At 38.2% G+C, this 23,872-nt stretch overlaps 1 protein-coding gene across 6 annotated transcripts in view; it reads left to right on the plus strand.

Moving 5' to 3' along the window:
* Positions 1 to 23,872, plus strand: part of LOC132398500 (ELKS/Rab6-interacting/CAST family member 1-like) — a 734,829-nt gene that overhangs the window by 260,366 nt on the left and 450,591 nt on the right. For all 6 annotated transcript variants that reach the window (XM_059978062.1, XM_059978065.1, XM_059978064.1 and 3 more), the window contains one exon: positions 22,386 to 22,517. In XM_059978062.1, coding sequence (XP_059834045.1) covers positions 22,386 to 22,517 — 132 coding nt within the window. The remainder of the gene's footprint in view (positions 1 to 22,385; positions 22,518 to 23,872) is intronic.

Here is a 23,872-nt window from a genome sequence, read left to right on the forward strand (position 1 = left end):
GTCAAATTAATAAATTGAGGAAAATCTTTTCAAATGAAGAAGCAATTAAATGGACTTGCAGGATTTCTGTTTCATTCATTTCTATGGAGAAAGAACTATTGTTCTTTCCCAATTAATAACAGTGGCTTCTCTGAGACAACATAGAATTTCGCCTCAAAGTATCCTTGTCACAAAAAGCAAGACAATCAAATCTGGCTAATTGTATTCTATTCATTTTTACTCTGAACTTTATTAGTTTACTCTCAGTCTTCACAGAAGTGATGGGAAGTACTATCAAGTGGCAGTTACTATCTAATAACCTGCTGTATCAATGCTCATTTGGTCCTTATCATCCTTATAACCATATAACAATCACAGCACGGAAACAGGCCATCTCGGCCCTCCTAGTCCGTGCTGAACTCTTAATCTCACCTAGTCCCACCTACCCGCACTCAGCCCATAACCCTCCACTCCTTTCCTGTCCATATACCTATCCAATTTTACCTTAAATGACACAACTGAACTGGCCTCTACTACTTCTACAGGAAGCTCATTCCACACAGCTATCACTCTCTGAGTAAAGAAATACCCCCTCGTGTTTCCCTTAAACTTCTGCCCCCTAACTCTCAAATCATGTCCTCTTGTTTGAATCTCCCCTACTCTCAATGGAAATAGCCTATTCACGTCAACTCTATCTATCCCTCTCAAAATTTTAAATACCTCGATCAAATCCCCCCTCAACCTTCTACGCTCCAATGAATAGAGACCTAACTTGTTCAACCTTTCTCTGTAACTTAAGTGCTGAAACCCAGGTAACATCCTAGTAAATCGTCTCTGCACTCTCTCTAATTTATTGATATCTTTCCTATAATTCGGTGACCAGAACTGCACACAATATTCCAAATTTGGCCTTACCAATGCCTTGTACAATTTTAACATTACATCCCAACTTCTGTACTCAATGCTTTGATTTATAAAGGCCAGCGTTCCAAAAGCCTTCTTCACCATCCTATCTACATGAGACTCCACCTTCAGGGAACAATGCACTGTTATTCCTAGATCTCTCTGTTCCTCTGCATTCCTCAATGCCCTTCCATTTACTCTGTATGTTCTATTTGGATTATTCCTGCCAAAATGTAGAACCTCACACTTCTCAGCATTAAACTCCATCTGCCAACGTTCAGCCCTTTCTTCTAACCGGCATAAATCTCCCTGCAAGCTTTGAAAACCCACCTCATTATCCACAACACCTCCTACCTTAGTATCATCGGCATACTTACTAATCCAATTTACCACCCCATCATCCAGATCATTTATGTATATTACAAACAACATTGGGCCCAAAACAGATCCCTGAGGCACCCCGCTAGTCACCGGCCTCCATCCCGATAAACAATTATCCACCACTACTCTCTGGCATCTCCCATCTAGCCACTGTTGAATCCATTTTATTACTCCAGCATTAATACCTAACGACTGAACCTTCTTAACTAACCTTCCATGTGGAACTTTGTCAAAGGCTTTGCTGAAGTCCATATAGACTACATCCACTGCCTTACCCTCGTCAACATTCCTCGTAACTTCTTCAAAAAATTCAATAAGTTTTGTCAAACATGACCTTCCACGCACAAATCCATGCTGGCTATTCCTAATCAGATCCTGTCTATCCAGATAATTATTAATACTATCTCTAAGAATACTTTCCATTAATTTACCCACCACTGATGTCAAACTGACAGGTCTATAATTGCTAGGCTTACTTCTAGAACCCTTTTTAAACAATGGAACCACATGAGCAATACGCCAATCCTCCGGCACAATCCCAGTTTCTAATGACATCTTAAAGATCTCCATCAGAGCTCCTGCTATTTCTACACAAACTTCCCTCAAGGTCCTGGGGAATATACTGTCAGGACTCGGAGATTTATCCACTTTTAAATTTCTTAAAAGCGCCAGTACTTCCACCTCTTTAATTGTCATAGGTTCCATAACTTCCTTACTTGTTTCCCACACCTTACACAATTCAATATCCTTCTCCTTAGTGAATACCGAAGAGAAGAAATCTCTCCCATCTCCCTCGGCTCCACACATAGCTGACCACTCTGATTTTCTAAGGGGCCAATTTTATCCCTCACTATCCTCTTGCTTTTAATATAACTGTAGAAACCTTTCGGATTTACTTTCACCTTATTTGCCAAACCAACCTCGTATCTTCTTTTAGCTTTTCTAATCTCTTTCTTAAGATTCCTTTTACATTCTTTATATTCCTCAAGCAATTTCTTTACTCCATGCTGCCTATATCTATTGTAGACATCCCTCTTTTTCCGAACCAAATTTCTAATATCCCTAGAATCATTCTTGTATGTTAGATCATTCTTATAGCCTTAGCTTAAAGAGTTAGATCCCATCGGTGTAGTGAGACTAACTGCCTGTGATATCAGACAAATATTTGATCTAATATGCCATCAAAAATCTGGCAAAATCGAACCAACAGATCTTTAAGGGTTTAGGACTCAAATGATTACAGTCAGACTTGTATTAAGTGGCGGTTAATCATTCTAGGATATAACTGTCCCATCTCAGAGAACCACTTGCTTTCCTCTGCATTTTCCTCTGTTTCAATCTACCTCAACATGTTAATCAGTGAGAAATTGCCCCTCATTTCTTTTCTGAGCTTTTCATCATGGTATCCTGTGCTCTCATTTTCCTAAAATGTTGAGTGTATGTCTTCAGGCTCTTGTATCTCCTTCCTGATGGTAACAATGAGAAGAGGGCATGTCCTGGGTGTGGGGGTCCTTAATGATAGACACCGCCTTTCTGAGGCACCAGTAAGAAGAGAGCATGTACTGGGTTGTTGGAGATTTGCTTTGTAAAGACAGCATCTATTTTCCCCTTTTCTATTCATATATCCTGACTGAATGCCCTGGTCCAGATAGCGCTAGCGAACAATTCCGCAGGCAACATTTTGCATATAGTCAATCATTTCAGCCTTTCTACACCTACTTATTCTTTTTATCTTAATTTTGTTTCTGAAACTGTTGGAGCCTGTGACTTAGTCTGTAGTTCGATCGAGTGAGCTAGCACTCTGCTGTCCCTGAGAAAACTCCAAGAAAGAGATACAAGCATGAGCAGAAGCTCAGAAACATGATAAGGGGCCATAATCAACTACATATCTCGTCACTTAAAGTCTCAAGATAGATTGAAACGTCGGGGCAAAGCGAACAGTTCTCAGAGAGAGACCGCCGGTTCGCACCGCTGCCCTCGGAGATGTTATCAAAATTCTGAGATTTCTGGATTGGACTGTAATTCATTTTGGCCTCTTTCAGTCCTGTGTTTTTTTCATGTTCTCACCCATTCTTTTTTGTTGCCAATTGGCTGGCCAGGGACTTGCATGATCTGTTGGTTTTAGTGAGAGTGAGGGGTTGGGGGTGTTTTGGGATTGTGCGTTTTTGTTTCTTTTTCTTTTCATGCAGGAGAGACTGAGTCTTTCAACTACTTATATGGTTTTCTGTTTTCTATTGTTATATAGAGAACAGACAAATTTCAAAGTTTTATTCTGCATGATATTTAAAAATAAAATGAAAATGAACCTTTATAGGTTGACAGCTGTGAAAATTTTATGCTTGTGTAATTAAGACAAAATAAAAGGTCACAGAAGGAGATGGCAAGTCATTCAGGTCTAGTCACCTTTGATTTGTGCTTAATCAACACAAAGCAGGGCTTTCAGCCTACTAGATCCAAATAAATTCCTGTAGATCAATCCATTAATTTTTAAGGATGTGTTGTGATAAATATGAGAGCTAATGTCTTCAGTACAAGCTTTCTTATTTTCCCTCTTTTATTTCAATCCACCATTCTGTCTTGAATTCCCTTTACAATTTACACACTTGCATTTACAATTCTTCATTCAATTGATTTGTCCCACCTGTAGAAGACATATTACTGTTAACACATACAGAAACATGCAGTGCAAATATAATTGAGAGCAGTTGTGTAAGGGTAGGTCCAATGCTAGATGTGTTATTTGGAGTCTTCAGATGAATGATAAATGAAACTGGCAAATTATTTTGTTCTTGATTTGGTGTTAAAATATTTTCATATCTACATATGGATGAACAAAACTATGGCTTTGTTTTTCTGAAATGAGAGGTTTAAGCGGATGGTTGGTAGGACTGTTGATAGGACAAGTAAATCACATTTTGCTGGCCAAAAGAAAAATCATGTTTGTGAGAAATTCTTTCACTTGTTGGAATCCAGCTGAAATAGATCAAACAATTGTTAAGAAATTAAGAAATAAGCAGGCTGAATTTATTTTCATTTTAAATTGTCCTATTTACACAATCAAACAAACCAGAATAAACTTGAGGTTGGTCTAAATATTAGCAGGGAATTATTTCAGACTTAATAAATCTAACAAACCATGTGAAGACAGTTTTCCAACCATATAAGCACACTGAAACTTAAAACATCACACAGTCATAGTTTGTTTAGGCTCATGCTGTTTTGGACATCATCCAAATATAATACTTAGTCTTTTTGTAAAAGAATTATACTTTCAATAATATCACTCTTCATATGTGTTAACTTTAGTTCATGTATGATTTCTGGATTCACTATTTCAGGTAATTTGGAAACTTGTGAATTGTATCATGTAAAAAAAAGTACTGAATAATTTCAAAACAGTGTTCCGAGTCACTTTATGGTTAATGTTAAATAGATCTTTCAGAACAGTTGCTGGAAAGAGGTATTTCAATTTGCATGCATTTATTCTAAACTGCTACTTTGACTTTCAAAGCTGCTGTGCAGGTTGACTCTGTGGTTAAGAAGGCATACCATTGGCCTTCATCAGACATGGGATTGAGTTTAAGAGCCGAGAGGTAATGTTGCTGCTATATAGGACCCTGGTTAGACCCCACTTGGAGTGCTGTGCTCAATTTTGGTCACATCACAACAGCAGGGATGTGGAAACTGTAGAAAGGGTGCAGAGGAGATTTACAAGGAAGTTGCCTGAGTTGGGGAGCATGCCTTATGAGAATACATTGAGTGAACTTGGCCTTTTCTCCTTGGAGCGACAGAGGATGAGAGGTGACCTGATAGAGGTATACAAGATAATAAGAGGCATTGATTGTGTGGCTAGTCAGAGGCTTTTTCCCAGGGTTGAAATGGCTAGTACGAGAGGGCATAGTTTTAAGGTGCTTGGAAGCAGGTACAGAGGAGATGTCAGGGGTAAGTTTTTTTTACACAGAGAGTGGTGAGTACGTGGAATGGGCTGCCGGCGGTGGTGGTGGAGCTGGAAACAATAGGGTCTTTTAAAAGACTCCTGAATGTGTATATGGAGCTTAGAAAAGTAGAGGGCTATGGGTAAGCATAGGTAGTTATATGGTAAGAACGTGTTTGGCACATCTTTGTGGGCTGAAGGGCCTGTATTGTGATGTAGGTTTTCTATGTTTCAATTTGTTTAAAATTTACTAAAGCTTCTTCAAAGTTTGCAAGTGGACCTGAATGCCAATTTAACAATCCTGTTTCAGTAACACTTGGTTTTATACAACTCATCCACAATATCAGTTTCTTCTGTAATTACATTATCCATCACTTTGTATGCATTCATTGGAACAAGATTTGATGTTCATAGACATTGTATGGTAAATGAGGGAGTCTCAAATTTTCTAAATGTTCACATTTAAGCTACCTTGTATCACAGAGCTAAATTATGTAGAGTGATGAAAGAGCCTTGAATAAATTCACTGAGATATATTCGGATAGTTTTTTTTTCAGCACATCAGTGTTGGTGTCCGAACTGTTCCTCAGAAGTTTAGGTTTAGTGAGTTTACAACTAGGCTATTTTTTAAGAGCTAAAAAGTAGCCCTATCTAACTGGACAATGCATAATTTTTTGAAGTTCTGAATTACTGACAAAATCTTGAAATTCTTGTCCATGTTTAGTCATCCTTATCCAGTGAAGTAGTTGGAATATAAACATTTAGGTAATGTAATACTTCCAAAGAGAAAGCTGTTAGATTACATCCTATCAGGATACATATCTCTAGAAATTCAATAATATGATTGGTTTAGTGGAGAGTGTAATATATTTGATAGGTTTAGTTCTGTCTTTCTGAAAGTCTGGGTGAGTATTGAGTTCACAGTGGACTTACTGCAGATGTATGTTTTTTTTTAGCAATGCCCTTTTACCTCTGCCATCATCAAGAGCAAGAGGGACTAAAGACAAGACCAATATAGTGGAAGAGGAAAAGAATAGCTTTGGTTTGGAGATCAAATCCTTTAGGACCCTCCATCAGCCATTTCAAAGTTCTAAGTAAATTTGATTACCAAAGTGCATGTATGTCATCATATACAACCATGAGAAACATTTTCTTGAGGGCATACTCAACCAATCTATAGAATAATAACAGAATCAATGAAAGACTGTCCAACCAAGGTGTTCAACCAGAGTGCAGACTCTGTAAATTCAAAAAGAAAAAACAATTATGTAAATTAATACGTTTTAAATAGCAGGAACATGACGTAAATTGTTCTTGAAAGTGAGTCCATTGATTGTGGGAGCATTTCAATAATGGGGCGAGTGAAGTTGTCCCCTTTGTTCAAGAGCCTGATGATTGAGGGGTAGTAACTGTTCCTGAACCTGGTGGTCCTGAGGTCCTGAGGCACCTGTACCACCTCCTTGATGGCAGCAGTGAGAAGAGAGCATGTCCTGGGTTGGTGGGGCTCCCTGGTGATGCTGCTCTCCTGTGATAGTGTTTCATGTAGATGTGCCCAATGATTGGGAAGTCAGTGTCCTACTTTTTGTAGGATCTTCCATTCAGGATCATTGGTGTTTCCATACCAGGAAGTTAATTTACTCTTCACCACACGTTAATATATGTTTGTCAAAGTTTTATATGTCATGCTGAATCTCCGCAAATTCCTAAAGAAGTAGAGGTGTTGACGTGCTTTCTTCATAATTGCACTTACATGCTGGACCCAGGACTGGTCCTAGGAATTTAAAGTTGCTAACCCTCTCCACCTTTGATCCTTCAGTGAGGACTGGCTCATGGGACTTCTGGTTTCTTTCTCCTGTCGTCCATAATCAGTTCTTTGGTCTTGCAGATATTGGGCGAGTTTGTTGTTATAACACCACTCAGCCATAGTTTCAGTCTCCCTCCAATATGCTGATTCAATACCACCTTTGATTCGTCATACGTCAGTGATGTCAACAGCAACCTTGAATATGGCATTGAAGCTATGCTTAACCACACAGTCATAAGTGTAAAGCGAATAAAGCAAGGATTTCACGTCTATCTGAGGAGCAATTAGTTTGAGACTAAAGTTAAAATGACTGTATGACAGGAATTTGAAAACATGACTAACCATGTATTCAGTGAAGGACTGTTTGTAGAGATGCAGGTCATTGTCATGTTAAGTGTCATAGCCTTTAGAACATTATGGATGCTGGTGGCTGATTCGAGTTCTGTTTTTCAGTTTATGGCTCACTGTTATGTTCAGGGCATCTTGGATGCTCCTTTATGGAGAGGGAATTCATCGCCCTTTTCTTCTGATGCAGAGACCATCAAATATTATGGGTTCATGGATTTTCTGCAGCTTCTCCAAGGTATTCAAAAGAATGATAGATTATCTCCTGTAATATCCCAGTCTCTCTCCCCCCCACAACCCAACTCCAAATTGCATGTGCCCACCAAGCTTGCATGACCATTCATTCCCAGTCTGCTGAGCCTGTTATATTTCAGTCACCAGATTGTGGCTATTTGGGGACAAGGACTAAATTTTGCTTCTCAAGCCATTCTGAACTCCTGATCGAATTGCAATTATAATTTATGGCATGGAGCTATGGAAAACTTCTTTAGAGCTTGCTGACAGTGTTTTCCTTAAAGTTGTATCCCAATCTCTGGATGACTCCGTAAGAGCTCCACATTGTATTCCAGTGTCAATCTTGTACTTCACCATCTTCTGCCACAGGCTAGTCATTCATGTCATTCTAAGAACACAGAGCACAAGCAGGCAATGATGAAGAAAATGATTCTTTGGATATGCTATTTGAGTGCATTGCACAGCCATGCCATTCATTTAAGAACCCATTTGGTGCAACAAGAGCATATAACCATTTCAACTTGAAGTGCAACTGGGAGGGTACCATTGTGTCACATGAATACTTAGCAATGACCACTGGATTCAATAGAAATCTCACTTTTTTCCTCTGGATCTTCCAAGCTTCCTGGAGATCAGCAACAATTAACCAGAAAATTATCCAAACTGTAGCTACAAGTGTATGTCTGTGTCACAATGAATGAATCAACTCCTTTCTTCTTAAAGCTGTTTTAGCTATAGCTTAATCCATACAGCCTTGCTTTCTAGTGTATTGGTATATAAGCTACCCTTCGTATCCCAAGTCACCCATCCCCACCCAGTTCTCTGGCCTGACTGCAGTTTAGAAGCAGGATCCACCACATGCTGGATCCTGCCATTAAACTACACTCTAAGTGAATTGCCTGGGCATGAGCTTGTTGATGCATGTGTTAGGTACAATAACGTAATGTTGTCTTCTGATAATTGCAGCTCCCACAGGCAGGGCATGACCAGGTGATGAGACATATGTAACTGAAATAAGTTAAGTACAGGGCAATGGATATAAATATAGAAGAAGACAGGTAAGAGCATTCATTTTGGAGATATTGGAATGAAGGGAAATGTGAGCTGCAAGAATGCTCATGAGACATAATTTCAGAAAATGATCACTTATTTGAACTCATGATATAAAGAAATCTCATTGATGAATACTTGAAATTTCTGTAAGCTGTGGATGCTGAATTATTGTATGTATAGCCCTCAGGCAACATTTTTCAGTCAATGCTTCTAGGGATTGATCAGAAAGATGGAGCTGAATCTATGATCTATTAGATCTCACTGAGCAAAGGGACAAGCTTCAGGAGCCATATGGCCTATTACTGATTCTACTTATGAGGAGAAGGATTGGGTATAAGTATTCTGTCATTTTTGATGATCACTAATCCACTGCTGGCCACTGATAAAAGATCTTCAAAACCCATTGCTTCCACCATGAAATGAAGTCAAAGTCAAGTAAACTTATTAATAAGCACTTATATGTTATTGTAACCCTCAGGTTCGGCAAGCATGCATTTGTCTAGGGGAAGATGGCCCCTGACCTAGCCAAACTGAGAAATCTCATTTGTGTGGATGTTGCATGGTGTGTTGCCCGATTGCCAATTCAAACCACAAAATATCAGACAGTACACTATATGCAATTAAGTGATTAATCTGACAATAGGATTAGTAAAGAAACTTTTTTTAAAAAGGGCCCATTTTAATGAAACAGTCTAATATGCATGTTGGAGCTAATGGATTAGTCTATTCATTCCCCATCGACCTCCTCCAGGCATTGCTGACCGTCAGACCCTTGCTCCAAGACCATTCCGTCCGCTGGTCTGCCAATTCTTTTCATTTGCATCTTCTCTCTTCATCTCTTGCTGATAAAAGTCCATGAGATCACTGCTCCCAGCCCCACAATAAAAAACAGCAACCTCTCTTTGGATTGCGCACATTCCAAAGCCCCCATTATCTCTAGTCATAACCCAAACATTGCTGCTACTGAGAAACTATTAGCTTAGTGAAACATTACTTAGACGCCATTACATTAGCAGTGAAACCTTACAGCGCGTTACATTACCATATACTACTTTGAGATTCATTTGCTTGCAGACATTTACAGGAGAATAACAAAATACTATAGAATTTATGAAAAAACTATATAGAAAACAAAAAGGAGAAAATTTGCAGATGTTGGAAATCCAAGCAACACACACACGCTACGCTGGAGGAACTCTGCAGTCCAGGCAGCATCTATGGAAATGAGAAAGCAGTCGAATGTTTTGTGCCGAGACTCTTCATCAAGGAATTTTAAATTACTGACCCTCTCCACCTCCAATCTCCTAATGAGGACTGTCTCATGGTCCTCTAATTATTCCTCCTATAGTTGATAACTAAGCACCTAGTTAACAATCACACCCCTGCAATCTGTCACTGCAGCTGGCAAGTAAGTGCTACCTTTTCTAAGAGAGAGAGTAATTTGCATTTGGATGTGTTGCATTGTATATAGTGGCATGTTTCTCCTGGTTGAACTGCTGGGAATTTAAGCTGTGAAATGTGAATGTTGCAAAGTGACTTTTTTGTTGGTGCTTATCTTGACCAATATGAGATCATTTCTGCAGCACGAGACCAAGTGCAGAGGCCATCATTGTGATCATTAAAATCTATCACTGTCCTTTCTCTTTGGTGCTTTATTTCTTCCCTTGATGTCTTCCTCAGCACTGTTCCCTCTAAGTTGTGTGGGTGCACGAATGCGCAGTATCTGAAATGCTCCAGCACACATAGCCTTTGTTGCTGAGTAGCTGGAATTTTCTTTTCTATAATGTTAATATAATTTTGAAATTATGCTAATAATCTATACTAATTCTAAATAATAAATGTACCACACCTTTTACTTTGAAACATTTTAGACTTTCAACATGTTTACATTGTCAGTGTTTCAAGTTACAATACTGTTGCAAATTGCAACAATAAACACAGAATGGAAGTCGATTAATCATTGTTAATAAGCCACTGGCCCACTGAACACAGATTTCCTAATATGCATTTTGGAAATGAAATTAAAGTACCTTATAGAGCAATGGCTGTTCTGCACAACAGTTAAAAAATATTAGAGGGAACGTTGTTCCTGAGCCTCCCTTTGTGCAGGCCCTCTTTGCTGTTGTCTGTGTTTTCTCAAGTGATCCCTAGTTCAGAGTTTCAGAAATGAGGTACCTGTTCCTGAACCTCCACAATGACCATGAGTGTCCTCAAAGATGTACTATGATTGGATCCGATTGTCACCACCAGTTTAAGAATTTCAAATGTGGAATTAACTAGAACTGTTTTTTCAGGTGCACAGGACTCTGGAAGTTATTGTATTTGGAATACATTGAGCTGAAAATGATATGAAGATGCAAAAACACAAGAAATTGCATGCATGAAAATTACAAACCATTTGCACATGGACAAAATGGTATGAGGCTAATGGCCACTGTGAATTTTGCGTAGCTTTTGTGGGCTAATGAATTTCTACCTCATCACATCAGAATGATCAGTACTTAAAGTGTTAAACAAGTAAAATGAATTAATTAAATTACTTGAATGTGTATATTTCAGATCCATTTGTAGTCTTTGCAAAATATTGAAGTTCTGCTGTCAACATCAGCAATTGAAGTTCACATATCAATGTGTAAATAAATTACTGCATTTCAATCATTTATTTTTTTAGTTCTGATAGTTAACATACTTATTTCCTAACCTGTGCCACGTAACAATGTGCAATAAAAGGTATAAGCAAAGAAGGCTCTACTTAAGTATTACTAATGTCAGTCACAGAATTGACTTTTCAATATTTGTTATTTTAGTATTGGGTTCTTTATTATAGTCTTAACGAAATAGGGACACGGGTATCAGATTCCACAAATGAAGTGAGTGTGAATTGCCCTTGAAACCAATATGTTTGACTAAATGTGATATTTTGGAGACCAAGTAAAACTGATTAATGGGAATCAGGACAAAACTCTGCAGTGGCTGATGACATAACCTGATATTTTAGTTGTTGTTGAAGGCTGTTCTCTTAGTCACCTGGCTTGCTTGTATGATTTTCTTGGGGTCAATTTGCCAAATCCAACTCGAGCTGCTTTATTTTTGAACTTTCATTAGGCCAGAAATGACTGATTTTAATTACTGTGGTCAGCTCCTGTCACAATTTCATAGAAAATGAAATAGCCCATATCTATCCAAATATTGCTGACAAGTTTCAAGACAATTACTAGAGTGAGAAAAGAATAATTTGGTGGGATTACCAGCACTGGACTAATCTGTGGACAGTACATATAATTTTAAATGCCAGTGTGTGTCTTTGTTACAGGTATTGAAAACTTCATTGTGAGAGAAAGTAGTTTGGATTAAATTTCTGTAGCTAACTGACCAAACTGATTTTTTTTATTTGCTGAAATAGGAACTTACTAATACATTGTGTCATTTCAAGAGTGCATATATTTCAAGTACACAAGTCATCATCATTTCTTCCAATGGTGTCACAGACACAGCCTGCTTGTTTTCTGTTTGAGTATTCTGAGAATTAACTGGCTAGGGAATGTTGAATTTACTCAGTTTTGCTAATGTAAAAAAAAGTGTTTGAAGGGTTATGCTAGTGAGACACCATCCTTAAGGGTGGACTTTGTTTTGTAGATACATTTGAGAAGGGGAAATGTTTATGGCAGTACAAAATGACCCAAAACTACCTGCTGGGAAGGGATTAATCATCCTATGCTATTTGCAGCCATAGATGTTTTCATAAATAGACTCCATAGAAGCAGAATTTCAGTAGAAGGAGGGGGTGGGTAAGCATGTGACAAGTAAAAAGCAGTTGTTGTGTTGCCCAGTTTTCCAGCAAAAAATGGTATTTGGAATCATTTATTAAACATTTTAGACTCTGGGTCCTCCCCCTCTCAGCTTTTAAGAAGCCCAAACAAGTGGTTTAACTTGATATGAGAGGAAATTACTCGTAGTTAAGATTTATGTCTTGGTCTGCAATTCAAAATGTCCCACTGTGAAGGGAATGTTATGAAAGTTGACTACCCACAGTAGTCTGGCTATCAAGTTTCAGGCATGACAGTTCACACCCTGCAGTGTGAAAAAAGACCAGGGGTGTTGGCAGTTCCATATGTCTTCATCCAGTTGAAAGCAGACATAAAAATACTTGGGGTACACTAACGTACATTCATAGTGAAAGTAGTACAGTGAAAATTATTTAGGAAAATTAGTTTCAAAGCTTCAGAATTGCACACTGAATATTTTAGTCAGGAAACCTAGTTCTGGCACAGCTGTTTAGTTATGTTAAAAGTGCATACTGAAATCTCTAGTTTAAAATCATGTCATCAATAATCTAGTGTTCATAACATTTCATAAAGAGTAGCACAGGGGATTTGTCTGTGCACCTTGCACTGTGATTTGAGGGTATTATCATCAGTCTACACTTTCAGTAGTGTTTGGATTAAATTGTGTTTACATTTGTGCTCAATGAGATCTTTGGATATTCACTCCATATATTAGAAACAGAATCAAGTTTATTATCACTGATAAATGAAGTAAAATTTGTTGTTTTACGGCATTAGTACCAAACAAAACACAAAATCTGTAAATTACACAAAGAAATAGGAACAATGCGGGAGTTCTCATGGGCACCACCTCTTGAAGTTGTCCTCAGTGGAGGTGGTTGAGTCTATAACCCTCTGTAGGTTCTTGCATCCTGTGCATTGGAGACTCTATACCAGACTGTGATCGAATCAGTTGGAAAGCTCTCCTCTGTGGATTTATTGAAATCTGTTAGAGGCTTTTGTGACATTCTAAATAGCTTCAAATCTCCAACGAAGCAAACTTGTTGCTGTGCCACTTTCATGACTGCATCAATAACCAGGAAAGATCCTCTGAGATTTGATGCTCAGGAACTTGAAATTCCTCACCCTTTCCATCGCTGACCCCTCAACGAAGACTGGGTGTGTTCTCCCATCTTTCCCTTTTTGAAATCCACAATCAGTTCCTTGGTCTTGCTGGCATTGAATACGAGATTATTGTTTTGACACCATTCAACCTGCTGATTTATCTTGCTTCTATAAGCCTCCACCAAAATCTACCTGCAACAGTGGCATCACCTGCAAATTTATATATTGCATTTGAGCTGTATAAATATCATAAATATAAACATCATAAATATAAAGAGAGTAGACCACTGGGCTAAACACACATACTTGAGTTGTGCCTTTGTTGAGGAGATGTTATTACCTATTTTCACTCTCTGTGGTCTTTCAATAAGGAAGCTGAAGATCCAGTTGCAAAGAGGTACAAGGCCCAGGTTTTGAAACTTGGTTATTAGTAGCATTGAGGGGATGTTGATATTGAAGGCCAAGCTCTAATTAATAATCAATAGTATGGCATTTGTCTTAAGAGTTGTCCAGATGCTCCAAATTAGAGTGGAGGGCCAGTAAGATTGCATCTGCTGTAGACCTTTTAGGGTGAATTGCAACAAATCTGGGTACTTGCTCAGGCAGGAGTTAACTCAAGCCATAACCAAGCTTTTGAAACACTTAATTATGGTAGATGTGAATACTCCCAGATTAGACAGGAAATGAAGTTGGTGTCATAGTATCCACAGGAGCATTTAGCAAACTCCTGAACCAGGCAAAACAGGTACTTTATGTGTTACAAAAGTCATCATCTCCAAAATCCACAGGTAAGTCAATGATGCGTCTTAATCTCATTCAATGGAGCACGATCTTAAATAAAGTTAGGCTCCCAATATGTGTTTTTAAAGGGATAATATTTTGTTTTAACAAATCAGTTTCTGAATTGTTTCTTCTGTCTACTGATGTAATTGTGCTTTTGTCACTTTCAATGTTTGCTGGCACTTGAATATTACAGAGGAATTGGTCTGGCTGGACTGAATTATTTTACTGTTTATTTCAGTATTTATGGTTGTGACAGAACAGGTTGGCAGTGCTAATTCTCTCACTAACCTTGCCCTTTTGCCCGGTTAGTCACTCCTCTTCGTTCTGTCCCTAGTCTAGTTTCCCCAGCAGTTCACATATTTTGCCCACCCATTCTACAGTTCTTGACATTTCACCATTTACACACTCCCAACAGTAAAACAATTGCCAGCTTGGCTAATCAGAACAATCCCTTCTGTAAATGTGCTCTACTGGTTTATAACTTAGAAAAATAAGGTTTCTAGATATAGGCATTCCAGATAGTTTCATTTATTTTCACTTGCACCGTTACATCAGCTTGTAGACAGCAGAACAGCCCTGAAAGTCCCGAGGGACAGTTTGGTGAGTCCTAAAATAATGCCTGGGTTAGTGGGAGCAGGTGTACTACACCTTACTCAAGCAACACCTCTGGTGGGGAAGCATTATTTTTTATTCATTTGAGCATGTGGACACTGATCTATGGACTTAACTTTAAGGCATTTGTTGTGGAATAGAACTGTAGGATGTCAGAACCCCCGTTTAAAATGGTCTAATTCTGTATCTGAGATAATTATGGTTTGGTCACATGATTACCCCCCTACCACCACCAGCAGTAGAATTCCTGTTCCTTCTAGTTCAGGTGGAGTCAGATTTAAACACTCAGTCTGGCTTTGCTAGAGGTGTGGAGTTGGAGTTAACGGTTAGAAACATAAAAAAACCTACAGCACAATATAGGCCCTTTGCCCACAATGCTGTGCCGAACATGTACTATCCAGTTGGTTCTATGGACACTTGAACCAAAAGTGCTTGAAGGTGTGTGATAAAGCAATTAACAGTGGGCCTTATCTGTCAAGGCTTAAACAAGGACAAATGTTAAATAAGTAGTGTTTTGACTTTACAAAGTCTGAATAACATAGTTTTTAGCTGTCAAGATGGCCATGTCTCTTAAATATATCTTGCTCCTTCCAAGCTCCCAGATATGTTAGTAGCACCTTGGTGTTTGTGCTCTTCCTTCCCCACCCACCCATCACTTTCACAGGAATATTATTTACCTTTATCATAAGGAGCAGTATCACAGCATAAAAGCCAGGACCAACCGGCTCCAGGACAGCTTCTACCACCAGGCTGTCAGACTGCTTAATTCAGGCTGATGCAACTGTATTTCTATGTTATATTGACTATCCTGTTGTACAAATTTATTATAAATTACTGTAAATTGCACATCTGGAGACATAACATAAAGATTTTTACTCTTCATGTATGTGAAGGATATAAGTAATAAAGTCAATTCAATTCATTATGATAGGCTACTTAATAAAATTATTTAACCTGTTGGGGAATAAAAGGGTGAATTCTGAAAGCTGCTTTGAACAGTGGTAAAGAAAGTATCAATATGAAAATGAAAGTTAGCAGTTCAAGTTTCAACTACTGTACAACAATTAAGATAATCTGTGTTGCATTGACATCAACCATGCCATCATTGTGGGTAGTATAAATTAGTGATACCCATCTGTTTCATGTTGGAAAGGAGAGGTTCCAGACTGCACAAACCTTTTGCCAAGTTGTTTGCATTCCTGCATCCCAGCCTGATATGTCGACTGTACTCTTTTTCATAGATGCTGCTTGGCCTGCTGAGTTCCTCCAGCATTTTTTGTGTTCTACTAAAAGGATCACTCATGATTTTGTAAGTAGAACAGTTGGAAGAAGCTGAAAGGCCTACTCCTGGTTCTACTTTAAGATGTGATATTCTTATATAATGGAAATATAGATATGGTATTTCTGAGTAAAGTCGCAGGTGAAGAAATTTCTCAGAAATGCATTAAAAATTTTAGATGATACTGTCCAAAGTATGCTTTAGTAATCCTGCTTATGGATGCCAGGAAAACTAAACTTGAAAGCATATTATTCCAGTAGCTATAACTTTATAGGTCAGCGTACCAGAGATAAGTTTAAATTCTCTTCATGTGGTCTGAGCTTTCATTAAGATCACAAAAACTGTCAAGGTAAAAAAAATAGAAACTTTATTTTAAATGGTCCAAAATTATTGTACTACTTGAAGACCAAACCTCTACAAAGTGATCTAAATTTTGAAAAAATATGAAACACTAAATAATTGATTGCATAAGTATTTACACCCCTTTAATGTGACACACCAAATTATCACTGGTGCTGCCAATTGGTTTCAGAAGCTGCATATTTAGTTAAATGGAGATCACCTATGTGCAATCAAGGTGTTTCAATTGTTTGTAGTAAAAAATTTGTAGTAAAAAGTTTGTAGTAAAAAATATATCTGGAAGGTCCAATTGCTGGTGAGTCAGTATCCTGGCAAAAACTACACCATGAAGACAAATGAACAGTCCAAGCAACCCCATGAAAAGGCTATTGAAAAGTCAGGAGAAGGATATAAGAAGATTTCTATATCACTGAATATCCCTTGGAGCACAGTTAAGTTAATCAACAAGAAAGGGAAAGAATATTGCACAGCTGTAGATCTGCCTAGAGCAGGCTGTCCTGAAAATCTGAGTGACCATGCAAGAAGGAAACTAGTGAGGAAGGCTACCAAGAGACCTATGACAACTCTGGAGGAGTTGCAAGCTTCAGTGGCTGAGATGGGAGAGACTGTGCATGCAACAACTGTTGCCTGGATGTTTCATTGGTCACAGCTTTATGGGAGAGTGGCAAAGAGAAAGCCACCTTGGGGAGGGGGGGTGGGGGGAGAAAACCTCTCATGAAATCTCAGCTAGAGCTAGCCAGAATGTATGTGGGAGATTCTGAAGTCAGCTGGAAGGAGGTTCTATGGTTTGATGAAAGCAAAATTGAGCTTTTTGGCCATCAGACTAAATGTTATGTTTGGCATAATACCACACAAAAATACACCATCCCTACCACGAAGCATGGTGGTGGCTGCATCACGCTGTTGGGATGCTTCACTGCAGCAGGCCCTGGAAGGATGGTGAAGGTAGAGGGTGAACTGAATGCAGCAAAATACAGGGAAATCCAGGAAGAAAATTTGATGCATTTTGCAAGAAAACTGACTTGGGAGAGAAGATTTGTTTTCCAGAAGACAATGACCCCAAGCATAAAGCCAAATCTACACTGGAATGGCTTAAAATCAATAAATTTAATGTCCTGGAGTGGCCAAATCAGAGTCCAGACCTCAATCCAATTGAGAATTTATGGCTGGACTTGAAAATGGCTTTGAAGAACTGCTGTGACCAGATGTGTAAAGCTGATAGAGACCTATCCACACAGACTCAAGGCTGTATTTGCTGCCAAGGGTGCATCTACTAACTATTGACTTGAAGGAGGTAAATACTTATACAATCAATAATTTTATGTTTTGTATTTGTAATGAATTTAGATCACTTCAGAGAGATCGATTTTCACTTTGACATGATCAGTGTCAAAAATTCCAAATTAAATCCACTGTGATTCAATGGTGTAAAACAATAAAATATGAAAACTTTCGGGGGGGGGGGCGAAAACTTAAATAGGCAGTGTATAATTTCTCATTGGCCTAAAAGATGCAAAAGAACTTCAAAAAGATTAACCATCCTGGCTGGAATTTTTATATTTGTGATTTATAACTTAATCCTAAAGGTGCAATTGTTTTATTTTGCTGATGATGAACTTGGTTTCTTTTGTACTCATTGCTCCCTTTTATTTGGCATAGGTAGATTTCAATAGGTACAATTTAATGCCAAAGAAATGATTACAATATACATCCTGAAATTCTTCTTCTTCACAAGCATCCACAAAAACAGAGGAGTGCCCCAAAGAATGAATGACAGTGAAATATTAGAATACTGAAGGCCCTTCCCAGCTCCCCCTCCCACACTTAAGCAGCAGCAAAGCAATGCCTCCCCCACCAGCAAGAAAAGCATCTGCATCCCCCATCGAGCATTCAAGCATGCAGTAATGCATCAATAAAGACACAGACTTGCAGTACCCTGAATACGACTCATTCACCCAGTATTCGACATACCACAGGCTCTCTCTCTCCCTAATAAGGGAAAATGAGGTGTCTCTGTTTCACAACAATAGGGGGGAGACATAAAGCAACTAGCTGATTTATGGTATTAAAAGTCTGTTGTGTCGCTTCTTCTGAGCTCTGTGCCCAAAGAACTCAGATCTGTAAGCATGCAGCTAGCAGCCAGCTCGCTGCTTACATTCTTCCATATCACACGACGCATCAGGCAGCAGTGGCGGCACCAACCTTGAATCTGCCCGCCTCCAGAGCCACAAAAATCCAGCACCCTCAAGGCACGTTAGTATTCCAGGCTGTGTCCTTGGCATATTGAAAAATGGCTGGTCATGAGTGTCCAAGAGCGGGTACCATTTCTGCAAAGAACCAAAGTCAGCATGTAACTCCAGGTCAGTGCCTTCAAAAGAACCTTGTAATGTGAAAAAAAAGATATCAAAGATAGAAATAGAGCTACTTCCAAAGATGTAAGCAAAGGAGTCACCTTTAGGCACTGTCATCTCCTAAGCTCATCCCTCTTACAGTGGAACCATTGGATTTATAACGTTTAAACATTTAGTTTACTTTTGATATTGGAATTAAAGTATTAAATTGGTGGGCCATCAGTATATATTTTAGTAACAGAAAGTGCAAGGAGGTGAGTCTTTGATAAAATATTGTATACTTGTTGGTAGGTGATATTTTTCTTGAGTCTGAATATGGGACACAGTTAGTAATCCTTGAATCTTATTAAATGTACCCACAACCAGAAACTACCTTGAAGTCATTAATAAAGTGGGTTTTTTGGTGGTACCAAGGAAGTGCAGCAAGGAGTGTAAGTGGCCACAGTAAGATTGGGAAATGTGGAGGTCTGAATCAGTGGAAGCTATGGGAGTTACAGTAATAGGCTTGGTTTAATTGTGGATCCTGGAAATGCAGTGATAATCCATTTTGCTTGATGTTCAAGAAGTTTATTTGTGAAATATTAGCTTTTTACTTACAGGGCCTCATTAAATATCCTGGTTAGGTCACATGTGGACATAGTTTTCCTGAAACAGCTACTGATATCAGGGTTTTATAGCAATGAATTGAACAGTGTTTTGCAGCAGTTCTGAATTGCCAGAGATTTGAATTGAAACCAAAATACACAGGAAATCTTTTAAATTTCATTAAGCAGGATTTGAATGAGGGACATGGTATAACTGTAACATTTATATCATTACCTTGTTTCATTCTTCCTATCAATATTTGTTTGGCAGTTTCATACCCTGATGAAATACAAAGGGCTCTGGTTGCTGGACATCTGAAAAGTCAGTTTCAACCTGAAACATTAACTTTTTCCATAGAACTGCCTGACCGATTAAATGTTTTCAGGGTTCTATGTTTTATTTCAGTTTCATATCATGCTGCCATTAGCTTTCTGAATCATTAAGTATGCATTTTGCTGATTAATCCAATATCTGTCATTAAGTATCTAAACTACATGATATAAGCAGCAGTGTTGTATCTACCCTCTCCAATAATTCATCAAATAAAAAGTGAACATGCTACAAAAGGAATATGTGAAAGATGTTTGTGAATTGCCAAGTGCTCAAGCAAGTTTTTGTGAGTGTAGCTATGGAACATTCATGCTTAGTACACTTACTATGTCTCTTATGCTTTACATTTGCAAATGTAATGGGGCTGATAATCAACAGAACCTGGAAACAAAATGAGACTTCCAAAATGCTCTGCACATTTCAGACCAAAATGGGTAGCAAAATGAAGTTGATGTGCTTTGTAAATCAACATTTTGAAATTTAAATTAAAAAATTTCTGAAAATAATCAAATAGGTCATATTTGTTTATTCCTTATTTGCTGGATTATTTCTTCATTATAATTGTTTCAAAAATTCAAAATCATTGTGTGACCCAAAAGATTGCTTATTCAACCGCTTACAAATGCATATACCTTCCATTCTGTCCAATGTTGTTCTGAACCTGGTATCATTGATGATGCTTCTCTGAAGCACCAGGACCTTCATCGTACTATTACAGAAAGGTGCAATTCTTGACTCTTGTTTGGCTCATTTTAATCCTTTTGTTGAACCACAATTTTAAGGGTTGTCAATAGCTATTAAGGAAACAGTAGCACTGTATATTGCAACCACTGAGTCTCTTGGGCGCTTAAGGTTTTTCCTAGCTGTCACGCTCTGTCATGCTAGATTAGGGGTGGACAAACTTTTTGACTTGAGGGCCACAAAGGGTTCTAAAATTTGACAGGGGGGCCGGACCAGGAGCATATGGACGGAGTGTTTTGGTAATACACCTCATAAGAGAAAATAAAATACCATGAGATATGTAGAAAACATGTGCTTTAATTTCAATTGAAAATGAACAAATGCATTACAACAAAATATCTGTCTTTGAAGTCCCATGGTATTTAGCTATTTATTGAAATGACTTTTAAAACGCTGAAAATTAAATGAATAAAATACAGCTTTTTTTAATAGTAACAGTTATTATTTTAAAGCACTGAAAACTCTGTTATCCTTCAAGATATTATCATCATCACTCTCCTCCTGCCTGTCTTTATTTCAAAAACGTTAGGAGATGCAGGTCTCCTTGTCCTGCTCCTTCTTATTCAATTGTCCCCTGTGCCAAAACTCAACAACGACCAGCACAAGGACAGAACAGTGACAGCGCGCCAGTATGCGGAGCGCGTTATTTGATCTGGAGCGCATTTTTTATTTTGAGAACGTAGGTGCACCTACGCGCTACTCATGTCCATCACTTAACAGAAATGACATGTAACATGTAAGGCTTATTGAAAAAAATATTTTCAAATGCATTTTTTACATAACACTACGAAGAGACTTATTTTTAATTTCAGTGGGAACAGTGTTGTTGGTCTCCCTTTTTAGCCAGCGCATCAAAGTCTGGATTTAGTTTTGTTGTGGCGATTCTCAGGATGGATCTGAGGTGTTGGTCAGTTAACTTGGATCTGTGGCTGGCTTTGTTGATGTTCACACAAATAGGTCGAGCCGACCAAAGAGTAAAGCACAAATGTGGAGTAATACGCTGCACCTCAACAAAGGTCAATGTATATAGAGTGCGTCATCTATTGGGAAAACGCCAGAATTGCGGGGGGAAAGACGTTAACAAGGTTTATTAATATAATTTCATCAAGTTCTGCGGGCCGGATTAAAAGGCATATGGCCCCCGGGCCGTAGTTTGCCCATGCCTGTGCTAGATCAAGAAGTAATTTCATTGGCATAGAAAATGTATTGTAAATGCCAGCCTTGAGGGTGTTATCTGGAATGTTGCTGAAGAAGTAATGAATATGTTTATAATTTCAATTATTGCTAACTGCCCTTTCTGCACAATTGCTTGATTTTAATTGATTCTTTTGAGGTGTCAATTTTTTGCTTGTGTCAACTTTTACTAATTGTGATTCTTTAAAATGCAGCCAGTTACATTTTGCAGCATGGGCTTTGCTAATGAAAAATAAGTTAATTTAATATCATCCTACTTTAGAAATACTGAAGTCAGTTTAGAATTTTCAGTGTAATCCTAATGTTACAAAAATGCATCATTTGTGAGGTACTCATTTCTGCCTTTTTTCCAACATCTAAGCATGCTAATTTCTTAAAGCTGTTTTGAAGCTTTAAATGAACCATGCAAGATTTAACATCAAGACAAAAGTCTGTAAACATTAATCTACATAAAGTTTGTGTTTAACAAGATGTGTTTTAAATTAGGCTAAAATAAAAACTGATAGTACTTATTTTTTTCATAAAATGGGATATGTTGGAAGATGTGTGCTTCTGAATTGCAAACTAATGATCCACATTTTAAAAAAAAGCAAAATTGTCACTACAGTTTTTTGTCCTGTTCCTCTAGGATACTTTACGTCAAAAAGATGACCGAATCGAAGAATTAGAGGAGGCTTTGCGGGAGAGTGTACAGATTACAGCAGAACGTGAGATGGTCTTAGCACAAGAAGAAGCTGCTAGAAATGATTCTGAGAAACAGGTTTGTAATATGTGTTGCCACCAGCAGGTGCACAGTTCCTCATTTTAATCCATTAGGCATTTGTGGTTCTCTATACTGAGTGTAGAGCAACTAATACAGGCTAATATTTTGAGGATTTTATTAGATCAATTGATTTCACTTTTAAGATGTAATTATTGCTTTATTGCACAGAAAATACACAAATTTTGGTGAGATGCAGAGTGGCCAGCAATCTGATGTGATGAGTTTCTGCCACCCCCCATAATATCCCAGACACATGCCAAAGGAAAATCGACTTTGTTAGTTATAAAATACAATACATGGGAACTAGAAAGTAACGCTGCTTAACAGAGAACAGTACAGCACAGTACTTGCTCTTCAGCACACAATGTTGTGCAGACCTTTTAACCTATTCCAAGATCAATCTAACCCTGTCAACCTGCGAGACAACTTTGAGGAATCTACTAATGCTGACCACACAAGATCCCTATGTTCCCCCACAGTGGTAAGAATTTTCGCTACTGAGGTATTTAACTTGCATAAGGATTTCTTTTATTACCCTTGTAGTTTCTTAACTTTGCCCACCTGGACTTTACATCTTCTGATCCTTTGAAACTTCTTTAAGGTTTTGACTTCAATTTTTTTTAACCAGCAAAGCCACCCCACCCACTCTGCTCACCAACCTGTTCTTTGGATATGATGCATATCCTTGGATGTTAAGCTTCTGACTGTGTTTTTCTTTCAGCCACATCTCAGTGATGTCTACAACATAATACCTGCCAATTTCTAAATGCGTCACTAGATAGCCTACCTTATTTTGTATACTGCATACATTGAAATATGAAACCTTCATTCCTGTATTCACCACCTTTTGTTTCAATTTGTCTCCATGCTGCCTAAAACTAAATTCTTATCCTTGCTAAATTTTGTCTTGTTCTTTATTCTGGAGACTTCAATAGCTTCTCCTGCATTCTCATTCCTTTTTACTTTCTCCATTCTTTTCCAAGCTGTTGAACCCATTTCTCTGCTATTTAGTTTAAATCCTACCCACAGCCCTAGTAATGCTACTAACCTCGTAACCCTAGTTTTGTACTATTGCAACAGCTCCCTCCTTCCCCAGTATTGGTGTCATTTTCCCACATTACAAACTCACTTCTACTCTGATCTTTGAGCCACATATTTAGTTCTCTGATTGTATTAACCCTGCAATTTTGCAAATGGTGCAGATAACAATCCAGAAGTTATTACCTTTTGGTTCAACATTTTAATTCAATTCCTTGCTGTTCAAATTCCCTGAGCAGCACCTCTTGTTCATCCTATGTCATTGGTACCCATATGGATACCAATTGGATCCTTCCCTTCTCACTTGAAATTCC

The sequence above is a fragment of the Hypanus sabinus genome, chromosome 8, assembly GCF_030144855.1.
Source record: "Hypanus sabinus isolate sHypSab1 chromosome 8, sHypSab1.hap1, whole genome shotgun sequence".
Lineage (NCBI taxonomy): Eukaryota > Metazoa > Chordata > Chondrichthyes > Myliobatiformes > Dasyatidae > Hypanus > Hypanus sabinus.